Source organism: Spodoptera frugiperda, chromosome 26 (assembly GCF_023101765.2).
Source record: "Spodoptera frugiperda isolate SF20-4 chromosome 26, AGI-APGP_CSIRO_Sfru_2.0, whole genome shotgun sequence".
In the NCBI taxonomy this organism is placed as follows: Eukaryota; Metazoa; Arthropoda; class Insecta; order Lepidoptera; family Noctuidae; genus Spodoptera; species Spodoptera frugiperda.
This window is the reverse complement of record NC_064237.1, coordinates 11,000,458-11,021,077: the sequence shown is the minus strand read 5'-3', so window position 1 is coordinate 11,021,077 and position 20,620 is coordinate 11,000,458. Positions and strand designations below refer to the sequence as shown.

The 20,620-nt window shown below is 39.2% G+C and overlaps 2 protein-coding genes across 6 annotated transcripts; both read left to right on the top strand.

Annotated features, from left to right (window-relative positions):
• The first annotated feature begins 3,087 nt into the window (after positions 1-3,087).
• LOC118264040 (actin, cytoplasmic A3a) lies at positions 3,088-6,003 on the top strand. Of its 2 annotated transcripts, none has more exons than XM_035576364.2 (3): positions 3,088-3,181; positions 4,497-4,857; positions 4,969-6,003. In XM_035576364.2, exons 2-3 carry the CDS (start codon positions 4,508-4,510, stop codon positions 5,747-5,749), a joined length of 1,131 nt encoding a protein of 376 aa, XP_035432257.1. In that variant the 5' UTR covers positions 3,088-3,181; positions 4,497-4,507; the 3' UTR covers positions 5,750-6,003. The 2 variants fall into 2 exon arrangements, with proteins under 2 accessions (XP_035432257.1, XP_035432256.1); XM_035576363.2 differs by lacking the exon at positions 3,088-3,181 and adding an exon at positions 3,684-3,832.
• Positions 3,684-19,283, top strand: LOC118264039 (actin-5C). Of its 4 annotated transcripts, none has more exons than XM_050704691.1 (3): positions 3,684-3,832; positions 17,712-18,072; positions 18,184-19,283. In XM_050704691.1, the coding sequence occupies exons 2-3, from the start codon at positions 17,723-17,725 to the stop codon at positions 18,962-18,964; spliced, it is 1,131 nt and encodes a 376-aa protein (XP_050560648.1). In that variant the 5' UTR covers positions 3,684-3,832; positions 17,712-17,722; the 3' UTR covers positions 18,965-19,283. The 4 variants fall into 4 exon arrangements, with proteins under 4 accessions (XP_050560648.1, XP_035432254.1, XP_035432253.1 ...); XM_035576361.2 differs by lacking the exon at positions 3,684-3,832 and adding an exon at positions 16,237-16,401; XM_035576360.2 differs by lacking the exon at positions 3,684-3,832 and adding an exon at positions 16,821-17,170.
• Positions 19,284-20,620: the final 1,337 nt, after the last annotated feature.

The window sequence follows — 20,620 nt, the reverse complement described above, 5'->3', positions numbered from 1 at the left end:
GGGGATGGTGTGTCTAGGGGAGCCTGTCTGGCTGTATGGCGTTTTTTTTTTAAATAGGGAGGAGGAGACTAACGGGTAGGGTAAGTACTAATTGATCCAAAGGGTTTCAATTCCGTAATTGTAAACTTGTGGATCGAGGATTCTTTGTCAGACAATGTAGAAATAATTATTTAATTATTAGCATATGTTAGGTATGTACTTACATATTTAGTTATTACAATAACCCAGTTATTAATTATTTAACTTTATGATTAAAAATGTTTTCACATAATATGACAGAGGCCGGTAGCAAGTGCGACACTGCAATTAAAAAATACTTTTTTTGAATGAAATTCTAAGTCGTTCGTAGAATGATTATGTTTTTTTATGGCAAGGTCAAAAGTGTACAAAATTCTTTGAATAAATTATCTGGTAAGTACACGTGTCATCGACCAGCAAGAATTTCAGTGACTCATATTTTGGTATGTTTGTAATGGTTTCCAATCATTTCATTATTTTTTACCTGTTGACATACATAGGTAAAGAATAGTCATCAACGATTCCTCTATTCAACCTTATTACTTAAACCTTAGGGGCGATTATAAAACACAATTTGTCGAGTAACAATAACTGAACAAAATACATAAATAAACCGATACTGTTCTAAGGAAAACGTTTATTTTCATAGTTATTTGATTTATAGTGTTTCCTGTTTGCACACAAATAATCCTCGTCGGCTTTAATTAAGTCCATCGCAATTAAAATAACATATTTATTATTGTACTGACATTAATTAATTTCATGGCGTTTTAACAGAAGAAACTTTACGTTTTATAAATAGCTTTAAGTGCTTATTTCTCTTATAAATAACAATAATACAGCTATCTATAGACAAATATAATTATTAATAGATACTAACCTTATTTCAATCAGTCTATGTTAAGCAGACAAGAATTATAAACCGGTCCTTTGAAAGTGAAAGTGGAATTAAAATCGCTCCAGTAATTTTAGTATGGTGACGAGAGCCCTCTATGTCCACATACATGCAAAACAGGTCACCTCATTACTTCGAAGTGTGTCAAAAGTGGACAGAAACCGGCTTCTTTGCTATCTTTACCCTCTTAACAAAATCTTAGAACTTTTGAAACGCGCCTTGCTTAAGAGAATTTTTAAGTCCTTTGGCTAATGTTATTATAAAACAAATCGACCTCGGAAATTATCAAAATCGACGATTGTATCCATAATTTGATGTTCAACTACGTATGAAATAACTAATAACAATCCAACGCATTTTTTTTTTTTTTATGGGACTTGCCGGTAATCGAGCAGACGTATTACCTGATGGTAAGCAATCGCCGCCGCCCATGGACGCTTGAAACACCAGAGGCTTTACAAGTGCGTTACCGGCTTTTTGGGAGTTAGGAATTTAAGGGTTGTTGTTCGGGAATGGGGATGGGGAAGATTGGGAAGGGGGGAATTGGGCCTCCGGTAACCTCACTCACACAACGAAACACAACGCAAGCGTTGTTTCACGTCGGTTTTCTGTGAGGCCGTGGTATTACTCCGGTCGAGCCGGCCCATTCGTGCCGAAGCATGGCTCTCCCACACTTAAAATCATCATGACATGATAGATATAAAAATAAAAATAACAAAATCGGTATCCAATAACGCCGCACCTTAGAAGAAGACAATCGGAATAACATAGTACCTACACATAAACACGAGTTTTAACGATCACATCATTGTAGCCATAACAGTGACGTCACGAATTAAATAGATGATCAAAACTATCGAGACGAATCGTCATCTGATTCGATTACATGCGCGGCCATGATTCACGCTGTCAAACGCTTATGAGAAATCGGTGAGTCACCGGAGTACCGGAGGGCTCACCAAGGTCCATTCAAATCGCACGACACATGATTTTAAAGTACATTTTGATTTAAACATGACTTGGTACAAGGTAATACATATTTTAACATGTAATGGAGGATGTTTCTCGTTTTATTTATAGCTATTTTCCTCTTATAATGAAGTCATCTGAACAAATGCTATAAACAAGAAACATGCTATACAACGTGTTTTGGTAGGATAAATAATTGTGTAGGCTCTAAAATATCTATAACTGTTTGTTGAATCAAAGAATTTAATCCAATACAGTGACGGTTTAATGAAATTAAGTATTAATCTGAAGTATAACGTTATTAATCCTCTGTATCCAGGGTCGTGTCCATATTCTCGTATGCTAGAGGCTAAATGTAGATACCCAGTAAAGTTCCCTTCAATCCAAAAAGCAGTAGGTACTGCTCAAACCTTGTACGGTAAATTAATAAATAACACAATGAGACAAATAAGGCACATACCAAGGTGACTCCAAATATGTTCCGGATTACCAACTTCAGTAACGCTCAAATGGTGACCGCTATACATCATGACCGAAATAGTATGTACCTAGGTACTGTCAGTACAAATATTCAAGGAAATTGCTAGATAGGTGTGCCTAGATATTAATAATCTTGAGTTTTAGCTAATGTAGCACTATTCGATTACTGTAATTACACTTGATATTGTATTAACAAGATTCTGCATCTTTACAATATTATTCAAATGACGCATACAAATGAATGCTTAGAATCTGCCAGTAATATCAGTTAAATTCACAAACACAGCAAATTGAACAGTTTTAGAAGAGACGGAGGGTGCAGTCGGATGATTCATGCAACCCCATGGCGCACCCCATGCGGCGGTGCAGCGGAGGGGAGGGCAGGCCGCAGAGAGGGCGGGCGGGAGGAAAATCAATACACGCAGACGACTGCACAATATTATATTATACGTATATTAGGAAACATCAACAAGGGTGTCTCGAACCTCTATTGATTTACTTATATCTACCTCCGCAGCACTCGACGCCGAGTGTTTCATACGCATAGCGACTGTGTTATTAGCTCCCAATCACTGTCTACTATCAGTATAATTAATGTCACGTTTACATTTTCCACGTGGCTTATAGATGTGTCATAGGTACATGCTACATAGCGACATCATAGATCTGGTTTGGTTCCGAAATGACACCACCCACGCGTTTGTTCAACAACAAATACTTGCATTAGTTTCTGTCGACTGAGTCGCGGCTGTCGTTTGTTTCGGGTCCTACACGACTACACGAGCTAACGTCCGCGTCCACTGCTCGGCCCGTCTAGTTGTAAGTACAGTCACCTTCGGCGATGTATTTTCGCAATGCGTCCGTGCAGCCACTGTAACATCCAACTAGAATAAAGATATCTCTCATCTTTTACGTCAGTTAGTAATGCTTTCTGCTCTTTTCATAATTATAATGAGTTATTTTCAACGGCGGAGTATTAAACTAATTAAATATTTGTAGGTTAATGTTAGGCGTTTAGGGCAATTAGCGCAAAACAGCTGAATCATAGAGAAAGTACGTGTGCGGACTGAAGAGAAATTTCAGTATTTTAAAGAAGCGTATTGGTGACCCTGAGCGAGTGTGTTGTACGCGGTACGTGAGTGACTGGCAGGCTGTAAGCTACACAGCTACACGTACGGTGTACAGTCACACTAGCTCAGATAACGTGTAAACCTATTACAATCGTTATCAAGGCGTATCGTTATCACCAGATTGTGGATAGAACCGAGTGCGTTACCATATATGGTGACAAAAATTGAGGCAGCATCAGGCAGCTCGTGATTGGCGGAAAATAAATTGTTGCCGATAGTACGTGAACTCTGATAAGGCGCGTTTTATATAGTTTATCCTCAAGAGCCGGTTCTCATTTAGTGAGGTGTGCTTGACCGAAGCAGCACGAGTCGTACCTAGTCATTAACTTAATATTTAACAGTAAGTTTTGTTATATTATATTCATTTAATTGTGGACTTTAATAATATATTATTAAAAGTTTATTACTTGAAATATTAAAGCGTTTAGAGTCAGTGTTTAATATTTTACATAAACACACCTGTGGAATATGTTACATAACATTTTTACGTAACGCTAGTGAAGTGCTTTTTGGATTTTGTGAATTTCAACCTCACCGGTTTTGTGTCGACGACCGTCTACTGAACTTGAGGTCATCTGGGTTCGAATCCCAGAGGGATACTGTGGTATTAGGTTATTTCAATTCCCATTTTTTTATTTAAACGATCTTTAGTCAATTTTAATCTCATATTTTTATAATAACAGCGTGCTTGGTATATTGTAATTTGTAAGGTACTGTGTTTTGAATTAAATAATGATATAAAATGTGCAAAGTGGTCAACTGTAACTTCCAGAATTCTTGTGATGTAGAGACATTGAGATAGGCGAATCAGATAGTCCTTTTATCAGTGAGTTGGCTCAAGGCGTGGCTGTTGTGCAAGATAACGCTTACCTAATCGTTAACCGTTGAATTCTGATAGTACCGTACTATAGTCGTTAACTGCCAGTCCCTATTATTGAATAGGAAGCCGGTAAAAGGTACTGTGGTAGCAAGCAGTGATTAAAAATAAATTATTTTAATTTCAGACTAATTCAAAATGTGCGACGAGGAAGTTGCTGCGTTGGTAGTAGACAATGGCTCCGGTATGTGCAAGGCCGGATTCGCGGGCGATGACGCGCCTCGCGCCGTGTTCCCCTCGATCGTGGGCAGGCCACGCCACCAGGGTGTCATGGTCGGTATGGGACAGAAGGACTCGTACGTAGGTGACGAGGCCCAGAGCAAGAGAGGTATCCTCACCCTCAAGTACCCCATCGAGCACGGCATCGTCACCAACTGGGACGATATGGAGAAGATCTGGCACCACACCTTCTACAACGAGCTGCGTGTGGCGCCCGAGGAACACCCCGTGCTGCTCACGGAGGCTCCCCTCAACCCCAAGGCCAACAGGTAGGTGTCTCTCGTCCAGTGCGTCCGCACTTGTGTACATCTTGATTGTACTTGATACATGCCGTCCCAGTTTGTATAGAGCGCCAGCTGACCGTGCCGTTTGTTTCGCAGAGAGAAGATGACACAGATCATGTTCGAGACCTTCAACACGCCCGCCATGTACGTCGCCATCCAGGCCGTGCTGTCGCTGTACGCGTCCGGTCGTACCACCGGTATCGTGCTGGACTCCGGTGACGGTGTCTCCCACACGGTGCCCATCTACGAGGGCTACGCCCTGCCCCACGCCATCCTGCGTCTGGACTTGGCCGGTCGCGACCTCACAGACTACCTGATGAAGATCCTCACCGAGCGTGGTTACTCTTTCACCACCACGGCTGAGCGAGAAATCGTGCGTGACATCAAGGAGAAGCTCTGCTACGTCGCGCTCGACTTCGAGCAGGAGATGGCCACCGCTGCCTCCAGCAGCTCCCTGGAGAAGTCCTATGAACTTCCCGACGGTCAGGTCATCACCATCGGAAACGAACGTTTCCGTTGCCCTGAGGCTCTCTTCCAGCCCTCATTCTTGGGTATGGAAGCCAACGGCATCCACGAGACCACTTACAACTCCATCATGAAGTGCGATGTTGACATCCGTAAGGACTTGTACGCCAACACAGTCCTGTCCGGAGGTACCACCATGTACCCTGGTATCGCTGACCGTATGCAGAAGGAGATCACTGCTCTGGCTCCATCCACAATGAAGATCAAGATCATCGCTCCCCCTGAAAGGAAATACTCCGTATGGATCGGAGGATCTATCCTGGCTTCCCTCTCGACCTTCCAACAGATGTGGATCTCGAAACAGGAGTACGATGAGTCTGGCCCCTCCATCGTCCACAGGAAGTGCTTCTAAGCGGCAAGTAAGACTATTCCTAATTTATGATGCCCTACACCAAGCCCCTGAATGGGCGGCTCAAATTACGCTTGTGATCTTTTATTTAAGTTCAGTATTTAAAATAGGCTGTAAGGTATCGTAATATGCATATTACGTAATGATGAATGCGAAACATTGTCGATTTCGTATTTTTGACAAAGATTTTTATTTATTTATAAATCGTTACTAACCTGAACATTTGTAATAAAAGATAATTTATATACCGGTATAAATCTGCATTTTTCTTGCTTTCTATCCTTTCATCTCATTACCAACTATTTAGTATCGTAAGTGAAAGACGGAGTACCGTTTATGACAGTCATAATGACACGAGTCTGCTATTCTCGCAGACCGTGCGCAGGCGCAGCTTTACTGGAGTTTCTAACTGCAACTGCTAGTCATTGACCGTTCTATTTTACATATTTTAGTTCATATATGCGGTAACGGAACCTGACGTCCGCAACTCTATCATGGCTGCTTCATTACATAATATATCAATATTCCATTACATTACTAATCGCAAAATGGTATCGATTTGGACTATATTTAGTTTACAATCGTATGGAAACAACATGATAGCGTGTGGGTTATCGATACAAATTCCACAATTTAAACAGAATAATGATTGTTATCGATTATGATAAAAACATTCATTGTCGCATTACGATTAATTCAAAGAAACTGTACAATTAGATAATATAAAATTAATCGTGTGTACGTGTTCGTAGATAGAGTAAATAGCGATACATAAATCAGTCCCTCCCTAGTCCCTAGTAACTACTGACTACCTATTAGCCATACAGTCTACCTAATTGGAGTAATTAGCACTTCTAGCGAACAAAGCAATATTCGTGCTGCATTAATATCACTAATGGAATAATGTAGGAACATGGGCGAGGCGGCCGCAACTTTATTGGAACAGGGAAAACCGCACCTATTAGTTTTGCAGGCTATCAACAGGATAATAAGCTCGAACTACGCAATTAGAGCATTTATTATTAGCCCTCCTTTATGGTAAAATCCGTACAGTAGGTAAATATATGCCAATTATTTATTGGAACTACAAACCTATGTATCTGCAAAGTCGGCTCGTGTCGGCATCAACGGAGGTCAAAGCACTTGATATTTCAATTTGATAAGCCAATTCTAATAATTACCTAGATAAATTGTTATCTTAATCCGAATTATTAAGTGTTTTCTTTTATCTGGACTCATAATCATTATTATTTATTACGTAACAATTTAATCTTCAACTCAGGGTCATACACGTGACGATTAATTATTTCATTACACGTAGTTCAATTTCTAATGATAATAAGTTACGATTTCGATAAAAAATGATATCGATTTATTTATGTGATACATAGGTACAGATTTCCCCGTCGACTTCTCCAAGCGAGTGATATATCGATGAATTAATTTCCATTCCAATGAAATTATGTTTTAATATTTAGTTTTCTAATCTGGTTACGTGATTTTATGGAATATTTTACAAATATTTACGTATTGACGGCCATGGTCGCACGACTATATCGCCATCAGCCGTCAATGGAGTTGGACCGGGTTATTTCGGTCGATAGTTTACAAATAAGATGGAGATCACGTCACATCCCTACGTGGGATAGCGTGTAGTTTATAATAGCTGACCTAGAGCAATGTGTAGTCGAAATCCTAAAATACACGGTTATAATTAGATGGACACACCCACCGCGTGTTCGTGTGATGCGTGCGTGACGTCACGGGTGCGGCGGCGGTGCATTGCACTGTTCGAAGTTTGAAAGCGATGAAAGCGTTGGCAGCATCGCAGCACACTTGTCCTTAGGCAGAATGCGTTCATTTCCCTTGCCAACAAGGTTTAATGTTCTCTAATGATGGCACTGGGTAAATTTTATTTATAGGACGTTGGCGTCGTTACTATCGATCCGCTCGCGTGCCCGTGTACTCGCTGGGTTCGCGTTATAACTCCCAATATCAAGCAGAGTTATTTGCAGAGAGGTCAATCACTCGTCTCGAATTATTTAACCGATTCCCAAATATGCTTAACAATTAAATAACAATCTATCGATAATGGGAGACTTCGGGGAACAGATAAATAAATAAAAGTGACAGTTGTTGTTAAAATGCTGATAATTTACATATTATTTTAAAAGGACAAACTGGTCGGTCCGTAGGGAGTGATGGCGATGAGGGGCCGGTTGGCCGCAGATGGGGTTACGAGTGCCGAGTGGGGGCGCAATGTCCAGGGGGCGAGCCGACGTGTATGAGGCTTAATCCATCTGCAGTGGTCTATGCAAATAACTAGCTGTACATTAAAACATTACCTTTATACTGGACTGTGGTTAATGTGTTTTGAATCTGTTCAAACTGACACGAGTTATGTGATTTATTTCTAGAGTAAGTTCTATATAAGGTAGGATAGGGTGAAATGGATAATGGTTAAACATTTCATCGGAATACATGTTGTATATTATTTTATGTGTAACTGTAAAGAGTTCTTGAGACATACTAAATTAAATTAAACAATAAAACGGCTTACTCATGTAAACTAATGGCGAAAAATTTTACTAGTTGTAGCTACAGTTAAGTTCTTACTTTTCAATTAATTTTAATTCGTTTTTCATTTAATAGTTTTAAATTGACATTGAAGTAAGTCGATAATGAATTTTGAGATACGAGTAGTTTATAAAAGAGTTTTTGTATTAACTATCCGCAGTTTCATTTAACGACTGGTATGCCATAAGTCCGTCCCTTCTACCCAGTATTCATGTTAATATTCAATTTGCGTTGAGGCTCTAAACTTGAAGGTACCAAATGAATATTGTCAGTCGACCGAAATATAACTAACTACGGATACATAAGTAAAGATTGATGATAGCCAGAATGTATACTCAATGCTAATGACATGATCATTAAAGCATAGATAGTTACCCTCTATACCGTAGCCATAAGGTTCATTTTATCGGTTCAAGTGCCAATGACCCAGCATTTCAGAGCACGCGACGCTAGTTAGAAGGTATCAATATTCAACTTGCTGAATATTCCATGATATTCTAATAAGAAAGTCGATTCCAGAGCCTAACCACGTTCTTCGTTCAGTATACAAGACATGTGGACGCAGCCAGTATTCGCGACAAGTATTCACCGCATGAAATCTGCTGACACCCCTCACACACACATGCAAACAGCCCACCCTGATGCAGGCGAGGGTCAAGGGCGTGAGCGGGCGGACGAGCGATCGATCTCTTCACCCCCCATTCCACCCTTCTTACCCCGCCGACACCCATCCGACTAGACTGGTATGCGGTTCACCAAAACCACTTTTTTAAACCTTAAGACATCCCCCATAAGGTTTTCGCAACCTTAGCCTTGGTCTCAGACGGTCTGGCACATGCCTAGCATCTTGAGAGATTGAATTTGTCTAGAAATTCGCTGCGTACTTTAAATGACTTAGGTACCAACGTCGTCGCTCTATAATTAGATTGATGCGGGCTTTTAGTATATAGGTACATAGATCGAGCGCTTAGGTAGCTTATAGTATCGTGTCTCAACAACTTACATACAAGGTGATCTAGAAAAAAATCTAATAGAGAGGTCCAATGTTTAATTTACAAAAGATAGATACCTACCTTGGTAATTTGTAACATGACGATTTGACCCCAAATTCACTCTAAAAAAACTCATAAATCATCCAAAATCCAACCTCTATTTTCATCCCAGAATAGCTAAAATCCATCGCTTTTGCCTTCCACTGACAGGTTGATAAAAAATGCTCACAAAAGGACAACCTGCCCTGTCCGCCCTTCATCACGAGACGTACCTACGTTTATAAAGCAGCCATTTTATGTCACTGCGAATGAAAATATGTCTTTTGTGGTTGTAATAGAAGTTAGATAGTAAATAAAGCTTCTATTGTTCATATATGGCTGGACTTCTAAATCTGGAAGTAGGCCAGTTTGCATCAGATCGCAGTCCAGTGACGCGATCACACGTGAAATGTGATCATGGACAATTAAGTTTTGTCCCACTTACAGCTGAATTGCAACGAATAATAGTTGGAAACTACCTACACTGGAATGCCATTATTTTGAGTCAATGTTTTGTCCACCATAACTTAAAAAGATATTGAATCTCCTTTTTTAAAGTCGGTTAAAGTAAAAGTAAAAGCATGTGCTTGGTTCATACCTAGTACTAAAAGAAAAAAAAAGTAGTTAAGTTTAAAAATAAATACAATATTTTTTGACACTTTTTCCTTCTACTTATTTTTGTTTAGGTACATCGAATTCAAGTATTTTCCCAAATTACATAATATTGTTTTATAACTGCCAACAGTTGGAAACGCAGACGATAATCGATAACTCGAGTACTGACATCTAGTTTACAATTCGGATTACATATCAGACACTTTCAAGTTCGTGATTAGAGTTTAATTATTGTAAAACTGTAGAATTGACACTGTCTACGAGTCGATGAAAAAGAAAAACATAGAAGAATCTTATTATTTTTCTATACAGCAAGACATTCTTCAGAATGGTCAATGGTCTTGGTCGTCAGATCCAGAGTGGTGGCAAGATATACAATCTTTATAGTAAACAAACAAATAAATAAATAAAAATAAGGAAAAGTGGTAAAGTGAGTTTTGGGTGATGAAAGCATGTTTGTTATTCAGTTCGAAGATACAGATGTACAATTTCTTCCGTATCTCGTGATGATAGATTATTAATTAAAATATATTAAGTAACAGAAAAACACATATTATATTATGACGCTCCGAGATATTTTTAAGTTTAATGACGATCACAGACTACTTAATTATTTATGTTATACCACTCTAAAACTTTCAAATTGCAAATCATCTCTTTAAAGTTAGAAATTCAACTTCAAAGTTTCTCTTGTGTCGTTCAGAAATTATTTAGTTATTTAATAATTATTATTTATTCAAGTTGATTCAAACTATTTTATTTATTTTTATTCTTCGTAGTGCTAGCGTAGTCAGTAAGTACTTGAAAAACTTTGAAGTCGTTTTAGTGTAAAGGTGGAATATGGGATGCCTCATTGCGCTGTTGGTAGTTAAAAACTAAAACATTACTTTCAACCTTGAAAACCTTTTAATTTAACACACAAAGGATGAGGCACTTATACAAACTTCTAGCAAGTTATTTCTATTACCACTTTCCTTTCTATTCGTATTTCTTTTACAAGCGCAGACAGAAATCTAGTTCTAAAAGAGAATTTAATACATATCTGTTATTATAAATTATCTAGCTTAGCTCTCAGACAAACTCTACAATCAAAAGCTCATAAATCAACCGAGAGTGACTTTGGGTAACCTATTTAAAAGGTCAGGCAATGTTAAAGAAAACTTGGCACAGGGCTCCAGCCAATAACGACGAAAAAGTGATAAAATGAGAAAATATTGTTTAAATGAATGGCCTACTTATTTTATAGACGATTAACTAATTAGATTAAGGACATTTTTCTCATAATGTCTAAAGTAAATTAGTAAACCAGTCATAACTACTAACTGATTTAAATTTAACGTAATTTCATGAATGATCAAAAGCGTCAAATTATTGGAAATTCAATTTTTGACAGTTACTTAGTAATTTAAAAAGTAGACTTCACGATACACTAACAAAAAAAAAACTGAGTCAGCAAGACTTACTGGTCTTTCCCCGAACGGATCTTACAATCATAAAAGTAAGATTTCGGTGAAATTAACAAAAATATCTCTTGGAAAAACATGTTAAATCCACGTCAGCATGTCAATACCTACTATAATATAAATAATTAAATTAAAAAATGCGGAAACGATGTATAAATTAATTTACATAGGTAACAAAAACGAACAAATTGTTTTCGAATTTACACCAGGTAAAACAAATAAGAAAATATGTCGTCAAGGCTCCTATAAACCGTCGTACATCGTGCATATGCTAATGATTCACACCGTAGCTACTCCACGCAAGAGAATATAAGTTATTATGTATTCCAATACCGAAACATTTTACAATACAATGGTGTATCGTGTTTATATTCTATGCGAAGCGCTGATTTCCTCCGTTGACTCATTTCTCAAGATCCTGTGCTAACCTTTCTTGTAGACAAGTGATTTATCCATTTTGAATTAATTGTATGCCGAATAGGATAAATAACATATTGTTAGTCGTTCCTTAGTCATTGATCTAACTGACTAGACTACAGAGCAGAAAATCACAGGTTTTCGTTTAGTCAATTAAGTGCGGAGTCCTTTATGAAATTTGAGTTCGTTATAATTAAAAAAAAACCCAAGTTTGTTACAGAAACACGTAATTCCAAAATTGCATTTAATTTCAGAAATGAATCATTTAACCACAAGAAACTTTCCAGTGCGTTTTGAAACAAGTGATTCACTGTTGCCCACTCTCCCCTACCCTTTTGATTACCCTACGAGCTTTAGATATTTCTAGATTGGATATTTTCTTTTTGTCTTCTGTAGGCTTTCTATTCACAATAGGTAATGAAATTCGTTATCCGTGAGGTAATATCTACCTAAAATAAACTTGTTCTTATCACATAAGGTACCTACGTATTTTTAAATTAAAAATATTAACTGCCATTCAAAAAATTATAAACGCGCAACGGCCGAATATTCTGATAAGCATAGTTTATAAACGACATATTATAACTAAACGATTAAAAACATGTCAATAATTGTACATTTGTACCTAATTAATAAAAAAAAAACCAGTCATCTGATATCCGCCGTGACGTGAGTCATCGACGTGTTAGGTAGTTAAATGATAAATAAACAGAAACAGTATTTGTTTTAATGTGTCATCCATTCTTTTATACGTACAATACTTAGAAATTGTATTACATTTTTCATAAGTATTTACTACATAGGTAACTACGTATGAAGAATTAAAAAATAACTTAGGTACTTACTACATTTTAATCAAAATTAATTAATTAAAATAGGTACTAGGTTCAGAATAAAAAATAAAATTCTATCTAAAAATCAGACATTTGAATTACGAGTCTATGGTAAAAAGTAGGCTGAATGGTACAGATAATAAAATAACCGCAGCAGAAATTCAACAATTAATATTATAAAAGAAAAAGAAACAGCTAAAAAATTTATGAACGCACTTGGATAAGTAAGTAATAAAAATGGATGATAAAACAAAATCTAATTTCTATTAAATTAAATGCTAAAGCGTAGACGAAGACTGACTACAGACGTTTGAAAGTGCGATAACCCGCTGAAATAATCGGAGCATGTATTTTGTATGAATATGAGATTATTTACACCTACATTGAATACCTGCCTAGACTGTAGACATTGTATTTGCTGAATATACTGTGTTTTACCAAATGACATGTTGAACAGTAAATTGATTAGGGGAACTCGTTGAACAGCTGTTCAAATAGCTGTGCTTGGGCACAACTTGCAACAATATGACTGCTTGATTATTTTTTCGTTTTGAGATATTTCTTTAACATTGATTAGGGAATGGCTACGGCTACTTGGTTCAATAAATGAGATGTTCGATTTGTATAATAACAAGATAGTAATATTGATTAAAATGTTTCTATGACAGAACAAATGAAGGACTGTGCCACGAAGCAGTTTGTTTTGGAAACATTAGCTAGTCATTGTTTGTAAACTTGTACAGGAACGATGTCACCGTTGTGCAGTGTGGTACAGCAGGCTCGAAGGTTGCTAAATGTACTTAAGAAATGTGCTGCTTATTAGTCACAGGCCATAACTTACAAGGAACTGTAAGTGGACTCCGCTGACGCCGATTCAACTGTGGTATTGACTCATCGTCGTAGTACGCATGTGCGACAGTGACTCACAGCACGGACAAGCCACCAAGCACCGGAACAGATTAAGCGCAGTTTAATAAACTTTGTCTAAACAAGTGGCGTGTAATGCCAGAGGTTAAGGCGTCGTGATCCCCGGCATCACCATTACTTTGTTACTTGCTTACTAACTATAAAACTTTCATCGAATCTTTACAATTTAAAAATAATCAGAAAGTTTTCTCAGCATTGTTCTCACGTTTTTTGCTTAGCTTAGGTAGATCAGTATTGCCAATAAACTGCAACTGATGTTTCTTTTTACACATAATTAATTATTGCACCGCATAGCAGACATCTAGATTAGAATGAGAATTAAGAACACAAAAAAGGTGAAACACGAAGTGTAGTGAGACGAATTTGCAAGGCAAATTATTCAATCCTTTCACAACTTCACTAGAGTAATAATCCGTCGGAAATGCGTCTAAATGGGCCTTTGTGTTGGGGCAAGTAACGAGTAACGACACAATAAATAGTTAACCGGCAACCCTTGTCTGTGGTGCGTCAGTGCACAGATAATGTGCAGCTACACAGCTAGCTATAGACGGTAGAATGACTCCAGTGAATGAGTCATTGTCGTGATATTCGAGTCTCCGTGCGTTCCTCCCGACCCTCGACACATTAACATTTTATATTGATAAAACAACGCTCCTACATCGAGTCGACACTCGATACTTTCTGCCCTAATACTACTTACGAGGGTATTACTCTAAACTTTCCTTTAGATACCTTATTTACTTACACTTACAGGTTACAGTAGCTAGAGTTACGGATAGATTTATACTTATGTATATCAATAGATGAACTCGGGCTAGTGGAAATGGCACGTTGATATAATTACATAGAATCCCATACCAACATGCCATTTTCAAGAATAAATAAATATTTATTGAGGCCATAATTGTGTCATAAAATATTTTTTACCTCGTGCCATAAAATAATATTGAACTTTTATACCAGTAGCAAAGCTTACAGCCTTCTGATGGCAAGCTGATACCGGTACTTAGTACACCTGCATTACCGAGACATCACAAGGGCGTTGTCGACCCCATTATGACGTTAGTGACGTCATCAACGACAAAGTGCCAATGGTTTACCATCCCTAATACAGGGCATAGACATTTACTAAAATAAAATTTCTATAAGATTAGGCTATTGTTCCCTCATTTCTAGAAACAATAATTAAGTACTCAATATTTTATCGATTGTAAAAACCACACGATACAGGAATAGTCAACAATGGGGGCAAACCTTCGACCTCCAATGTCACACTTCACTAGCTATCAAGGTCACTAAGACACTATTTAATTCACTTTTCACTATCACTTTCTTTAGCACATAAAGTACCAATGTACTTATGTGAATAGGTTTTCGTAAAATAAAGTAGGTACCGTAGATAACTAGACTTGTCTTTTTTATTTTTTTTAGCGATCAATCAATAACGTGAGGTCAATGAACTTGGATTTTTGTCTCCAAATTCAAAATAAATCGCGGTTAATATAATGAAATGAGTAATGACAGATACTTATTTTTTTAACGAGTTGTACGTTAACATTTTTTTATAGTGCCAACTAGGGATACCAACCCTTATTTTTCTCTTTATTTAAGTTCTATCTAAGCAAAAATTATACATGTTGGTAATTCAGCAGCCTTTTATGTTAAATAAAATCGATAACATTTTGGTAAAACTGCAATTTTATTTAATCAAAATCTACTTATAAACTTCAATTAAAACAGAATTCCTAGGTAGGTACCTACCTAGTTTATGTTAATCCTGCGCCCTACGCATCTACCGCTGCCTCTCTACCCATGCTACCGAGCAGACCACCCACCCACGATTGGTTAGGGTGTTAGGTAATACCTACACATGTAGGTAGGTACTTACGTATTGGGTACCCTAAGTTCAATCAACGTTACTTAGCGAGATACATAGCGTCCTAACTTTTTGAATAAAGTTGTATTAATTTTTCCAACAAGAAACCGCTTAGGTGTTATTTTTGTAGGCAGATCCATATTTTATTTACTTAAAAAATATAGATATAATTAGTTAGATACTTAAGTATTTATTTATATTATCCTAAGTTACTTGATTTTTATAAGCCGGTCATGTAGTGTAAATTAACGCAAAAATAATACTTATCTAAAAGGTATGCGGCAGTATTTCATATTAAACGACCAATTTAAATATTACTTTAACATTCTGCGATTTTATCGCACATACAACCTTCTTAAGTTAGCTAAGTTATTTGCCCGTTTGCCGCCTTGCAGACAGACGATATTGAATGGAATCGCTTCGCTACTAGACACAAACACAAGTATAAAGTTTTGTTTGTGTTGGTGTGAGACATGTACAACACAACGACCGTTGCCACCGTTCACCAATCAGAGCTCAGGATTTTACCCATTCCCATATATGGTAAGGCCATCGGTTGCGGCAAGCGGGGAACTTGGGCGAGTCCATTTTTGTGGAAAAAAATAATTACATTCCTTTTTCGAATAGTAACAATTGCTTGACATATGTCAATTGGGCCTGTCAACGTGCGCATTTTGTAGGTCGTTTTAATAGTTATCGCGGCGTAATTAGTAGGAAAAATTTGTATTATTTGGCACCAACTGAGGTCCGTTGGGCGAGTCGATTGAATCGCGGGGCGCCGGCGTACGGCGTATTCTAGTGAAGCAGATCGACCGACCTCTACGAGCGAGCGAGGTACAGAAAGAAACCGGCCGGCATTCATTTCTCACGGTTCGCGAACGCTGCGGTTATTGTCTCTTTAAAGTGAATTTTACTGGTAAGTAAACGATCATTATTTCAATATTTATTACATGATTAATGTTTTTAACCGTGAAATATGTCAAGGTAGGAAAAATGTCTGGATTGTCTCATTGAGAAGTAGATTCGTATTAGCTTCCCGGTTTATTAATGTGGTAGAAGTAGGTATTATGGTATTTCACTCATGACACCTATTCCCAATAAATATGTACTTATTAGTAAAAAAATAAGTCTCGATTTGAAATGTGCACCGGCACCGCTGTGTATGGCAGATAAGCGCCACTTGCTGCGCTGCCGTTTCTCATCTGCAGTATTCGGTGTAGTTCTAACAGCTGTCTTATTGGAAGTGTGCCAATAAGTGTTGAACTTTCATTATCATGTATTTCGTATATACGCGCTGACTATATACAGTACGTTACTGTCTGAAGCGACCGTCTGATCGCCAAGTGTTCAATGTGAGCACCCGTTTGAGATGTCGACGTTATCAAGAGGCGCGCTATCAGCGGCGGGGGTGAGTGAGGGGTCCGGGCGGCGCGCGCAGGCTCCCTGCCGCGGAATACCATATATGGCCACGAAAACTCAACGTATTGTGCCGTACTGTGCGATTGGTTGAGAAGCCGCTGCGGCGGGGTAGGGGCGCCCCGTAAACCAGCCTCATTTATATACTCTGCCTGCCGCGTCCGCAGACATTCCACGAAGTGAGCTCGAGCAGTGGCGTTGTGCAGCATTTACCGAGGCTGTGCAATAGCGAGTTAATTTATTTATTTATTAGGACTATTTAATTAAAAGTAAGTTGATACAGATGTGTTATAATTTTTTTTGTGATGTTTAGTGATAATAGTGGCGTGAGGAAATAGTGATATCCCATTAGTGTGTGCGGGTCAGTGACACGTCGCTAGGGTTGGGTCGCGTCACGCCGGCCGGGAGTCTGGGATAGCCGGTTGCGGTAGGGCGTGGCCCCATTCCAACTGACACTTAGCAAATTTTTTTTGAATCCAAACGGTCATCAGTCTTATTAGAAAGTAACTCATCTTGTGAACGACTTTCTCGATAGTCAAGAGCAGGGAGCCCGCCTTAGTGAAATGTGGTCACGCCGCGTCATGTGCCACGTTTTTCCTTGTACAGCCTCACCATACATGATATCTGACCTTATTTGGTTTCAATTTGCGACTTCGACGCCCACTTAGCATTGTCCCGCAATGGTTGCGTGTGGGTCTTCTACCCACTGATTACTTAAATGGATATGAGCAGAATCATGAGCTACCGTAATAGACAAATGTAAGTAATTTTTTTTATATGAAGTTTAACAAATACTTTTCTGAATTTCAGACTAATTCAAAATGTGCGACGAGGAAGTTGCTGCGTTGGTAGTAGACAATGGCTCCGGTATGTGCAAGGCCGGATTCGCGGGCGATGACGCGCCTCGCGCCGTGTTCCCCTCGATCGTGGGCAGGCCACGCCACCAGGGTGTCATGGTCGGTATGGGACAGAAGGACTCGTACGTAGGTGACGAGGCCCAGAGCAAGAGAGGTATCCTCACCCTCAAGTACCCCATCGAGCACGGCATCGTCACCAACTGGGACGATATGGAGAAGATCTGGCACCACACCTTCTACAACGAGCTGCGTGTGGCGCCCGAGGAACACCCCGTGCTGCTCACGGAGGCTCCCCTCAACCCCAAGGCCAACAGGTAGGTGTCTCTCGTCCAGTGCGTCCGCACTTGTATACATCTTGATTGTACTTGATACATGCCGTCCCAGTTTGTATAGAGCGCCAGCTGACCGTGCCGTTTGTTTCGCAGAGAGAAGATGACACAGATCATGTTCGAGACCTTCAACACGCCCGCCATGTACGTCGCCATCCAGGCCGTGCTGTCGCTGTACGCGTCCGGTCGTACCACCGGTATCGTGCTGGACTCCGGTGACGGTGTCTCCCACACGGTGCCCATCTACGAGGGCTACGCCCTGCCCCACGCCATCCTGCGTCTGGACTTGGCCGGTCGCGACCTCACAGACTACCTGATGAAGATCCTCACCGAGCGTGGTTACTCTTTCACCACCACGGCTGAGCGAGAAATCGTGCGTGACATCAAGGAGAAGCTCTGCTACGTCGCGCTCGACTTCGAGCAGGAGATGGCCACCGCTGCCTCCAGCAGCTCCCTAGAGAAGTCCTATGAACTTCCCGACGGACAAGTCATCACCATCGGTAACGAACGATTCCGTTGCCCTGAGGCTCTCTTCCAACCCTCATTCTTGGGTATGGAAGCTTGCGGCATCCACGAGACCACTTACAACTCCATCATGAAGTGCGACGTCGACATCCGTAAGGACTTGTACGCCAACACAGTCCTGTCCGGAGGTACCACCATGTACCCTGGTATCGCTGACCGTATGCAGAAGGAGATCACTGCTCTGGCTCCATCCACAATGAAGATCAAGATCATCGCGCCCCCAGAGAGGAAGTACTCCGTATGGATCGGTGGATCGATCCTCGCCTCCCTCTCGACCTTCCAGCAGATGTGGATCTCGAAACAGGAGTACGACGAGTCTGGCCCCTCTATTGTGCACAGGAAGTGCTTCTAAGCGATCCGCGACACGCTGCCTACAGCAGCCCGCGGCCCGGCCGGTCCCGCGGCCGGCTGCTCAATTCAGGCTTGTAATCTCCGTTAATTTAATTGTACGTAAGATATTATTGTAATTAAATCGTAATAGTGACGGCAGGACGGAGCGCGGCGCCGCGGGCGCGCCTCGACCGCCGGCCTCGGTACTGCACTCGCCAAAGGATCTTTTTGTAATCTCATGAATGATGATTGTATGTGCTGAAACGGATAAGACTACTTTCTTACTAGGTCATTTATAAATTATAAAAAATGATGAAAATACAAAAAAAATCTGAAAAATTTATCTGTCTTTTCTTTACTCACATTCCTAACACATTGTACATGCAACGATGACATACATAGAAATGTACAAAACAAACCAATGTATTGGTTCGTTATCTAAGCGCAACGGCCGACATTGACCTATGTTCGAAAATAGAACGAACTTGGAGCAGAAGCCAGAAATAACCGTCGGTCGTGTTTATACTCACACACGGTTGGGAAGCACGCTGCCTGTCTTGTCGAAACAAACTTACGTAGTACGCAATCAAATTGATAAGATACGAAAGAAAATGCATGTTTTTAGATAGGTACATACTCCCAATGTATATCAGTATAAATTAAAGTACCTCTGCGTTGCGTAGGCGGGTAAAAAAGATGACTAGGGTAGTTTTTTTACCTATACCTGCTATTTGATTAATATATTTTCAATTCTATAGTAGTATAGATTCCAAATTACAACGCAGATACAAGCAAAATCTATCTACCTACCTAAATGATTACAATTTGCTATGAAATCAAGGTCGTCATTGCTATAAATGTAGGTAGCTTTCGCCAAACTTTCTGAATCCACCGAGATGTGCCTTGATGCGATCGTATCTGATCATCATCTATAAATCAGAATATGTAAGTGTTAGAAACCTCATCTTCATTAATTTTTATTCAATTAGGTATTAAGTCGAATACGAAGTGATCGTGAAAAACAGCGTTTAACATTTTTAATGCATAGCAAAGCGTATGGCCCGCCTGTCGGTCAATAATAGCACACGTAACACCAGAGGTATCAACCAATGCCTTATGGACATGTAGGAAATTAGATTTAACATGAACATTTTTCTAGTTTGATTTGATCCAATTAAATATGTACTGAGAAATGGCATAGCAATATAATTGCTAGCTTTGATATTTGATCATAATCAGGGTTCGCAATCAGTAACCTTACAATCGGAATGACCATCATATCTGATAGGATGGTGCTTGCCATTGACCCGTGACTAAATTACCGGCCAAAGTGAACTCATTACGATAACTGATTAGTTATTCTAAGTTGTTTTAGTTTAGATATGACATAGTAACTTACACTGATAGTAAGTCCAAGTGCAGGGCACGTAAGTTAATAACATACAAAATGAGTCATAGATATTTTTAAGACGAGTGACGTCATACATGTCCAGATATGAATATTTGTCAAGGCATTCTTGTAATATTCAAAGCTATATGTCAACGTATTTTTTAATAATTTATTTTTATCACTCAATATGAAGTCATCGGCTACATATTTCTGAAATCAATAATAATTGTGTTATTTCTACGAATAATTTTTAAGAGGAAATTAACTTATATATCAGAAAAACAGGAA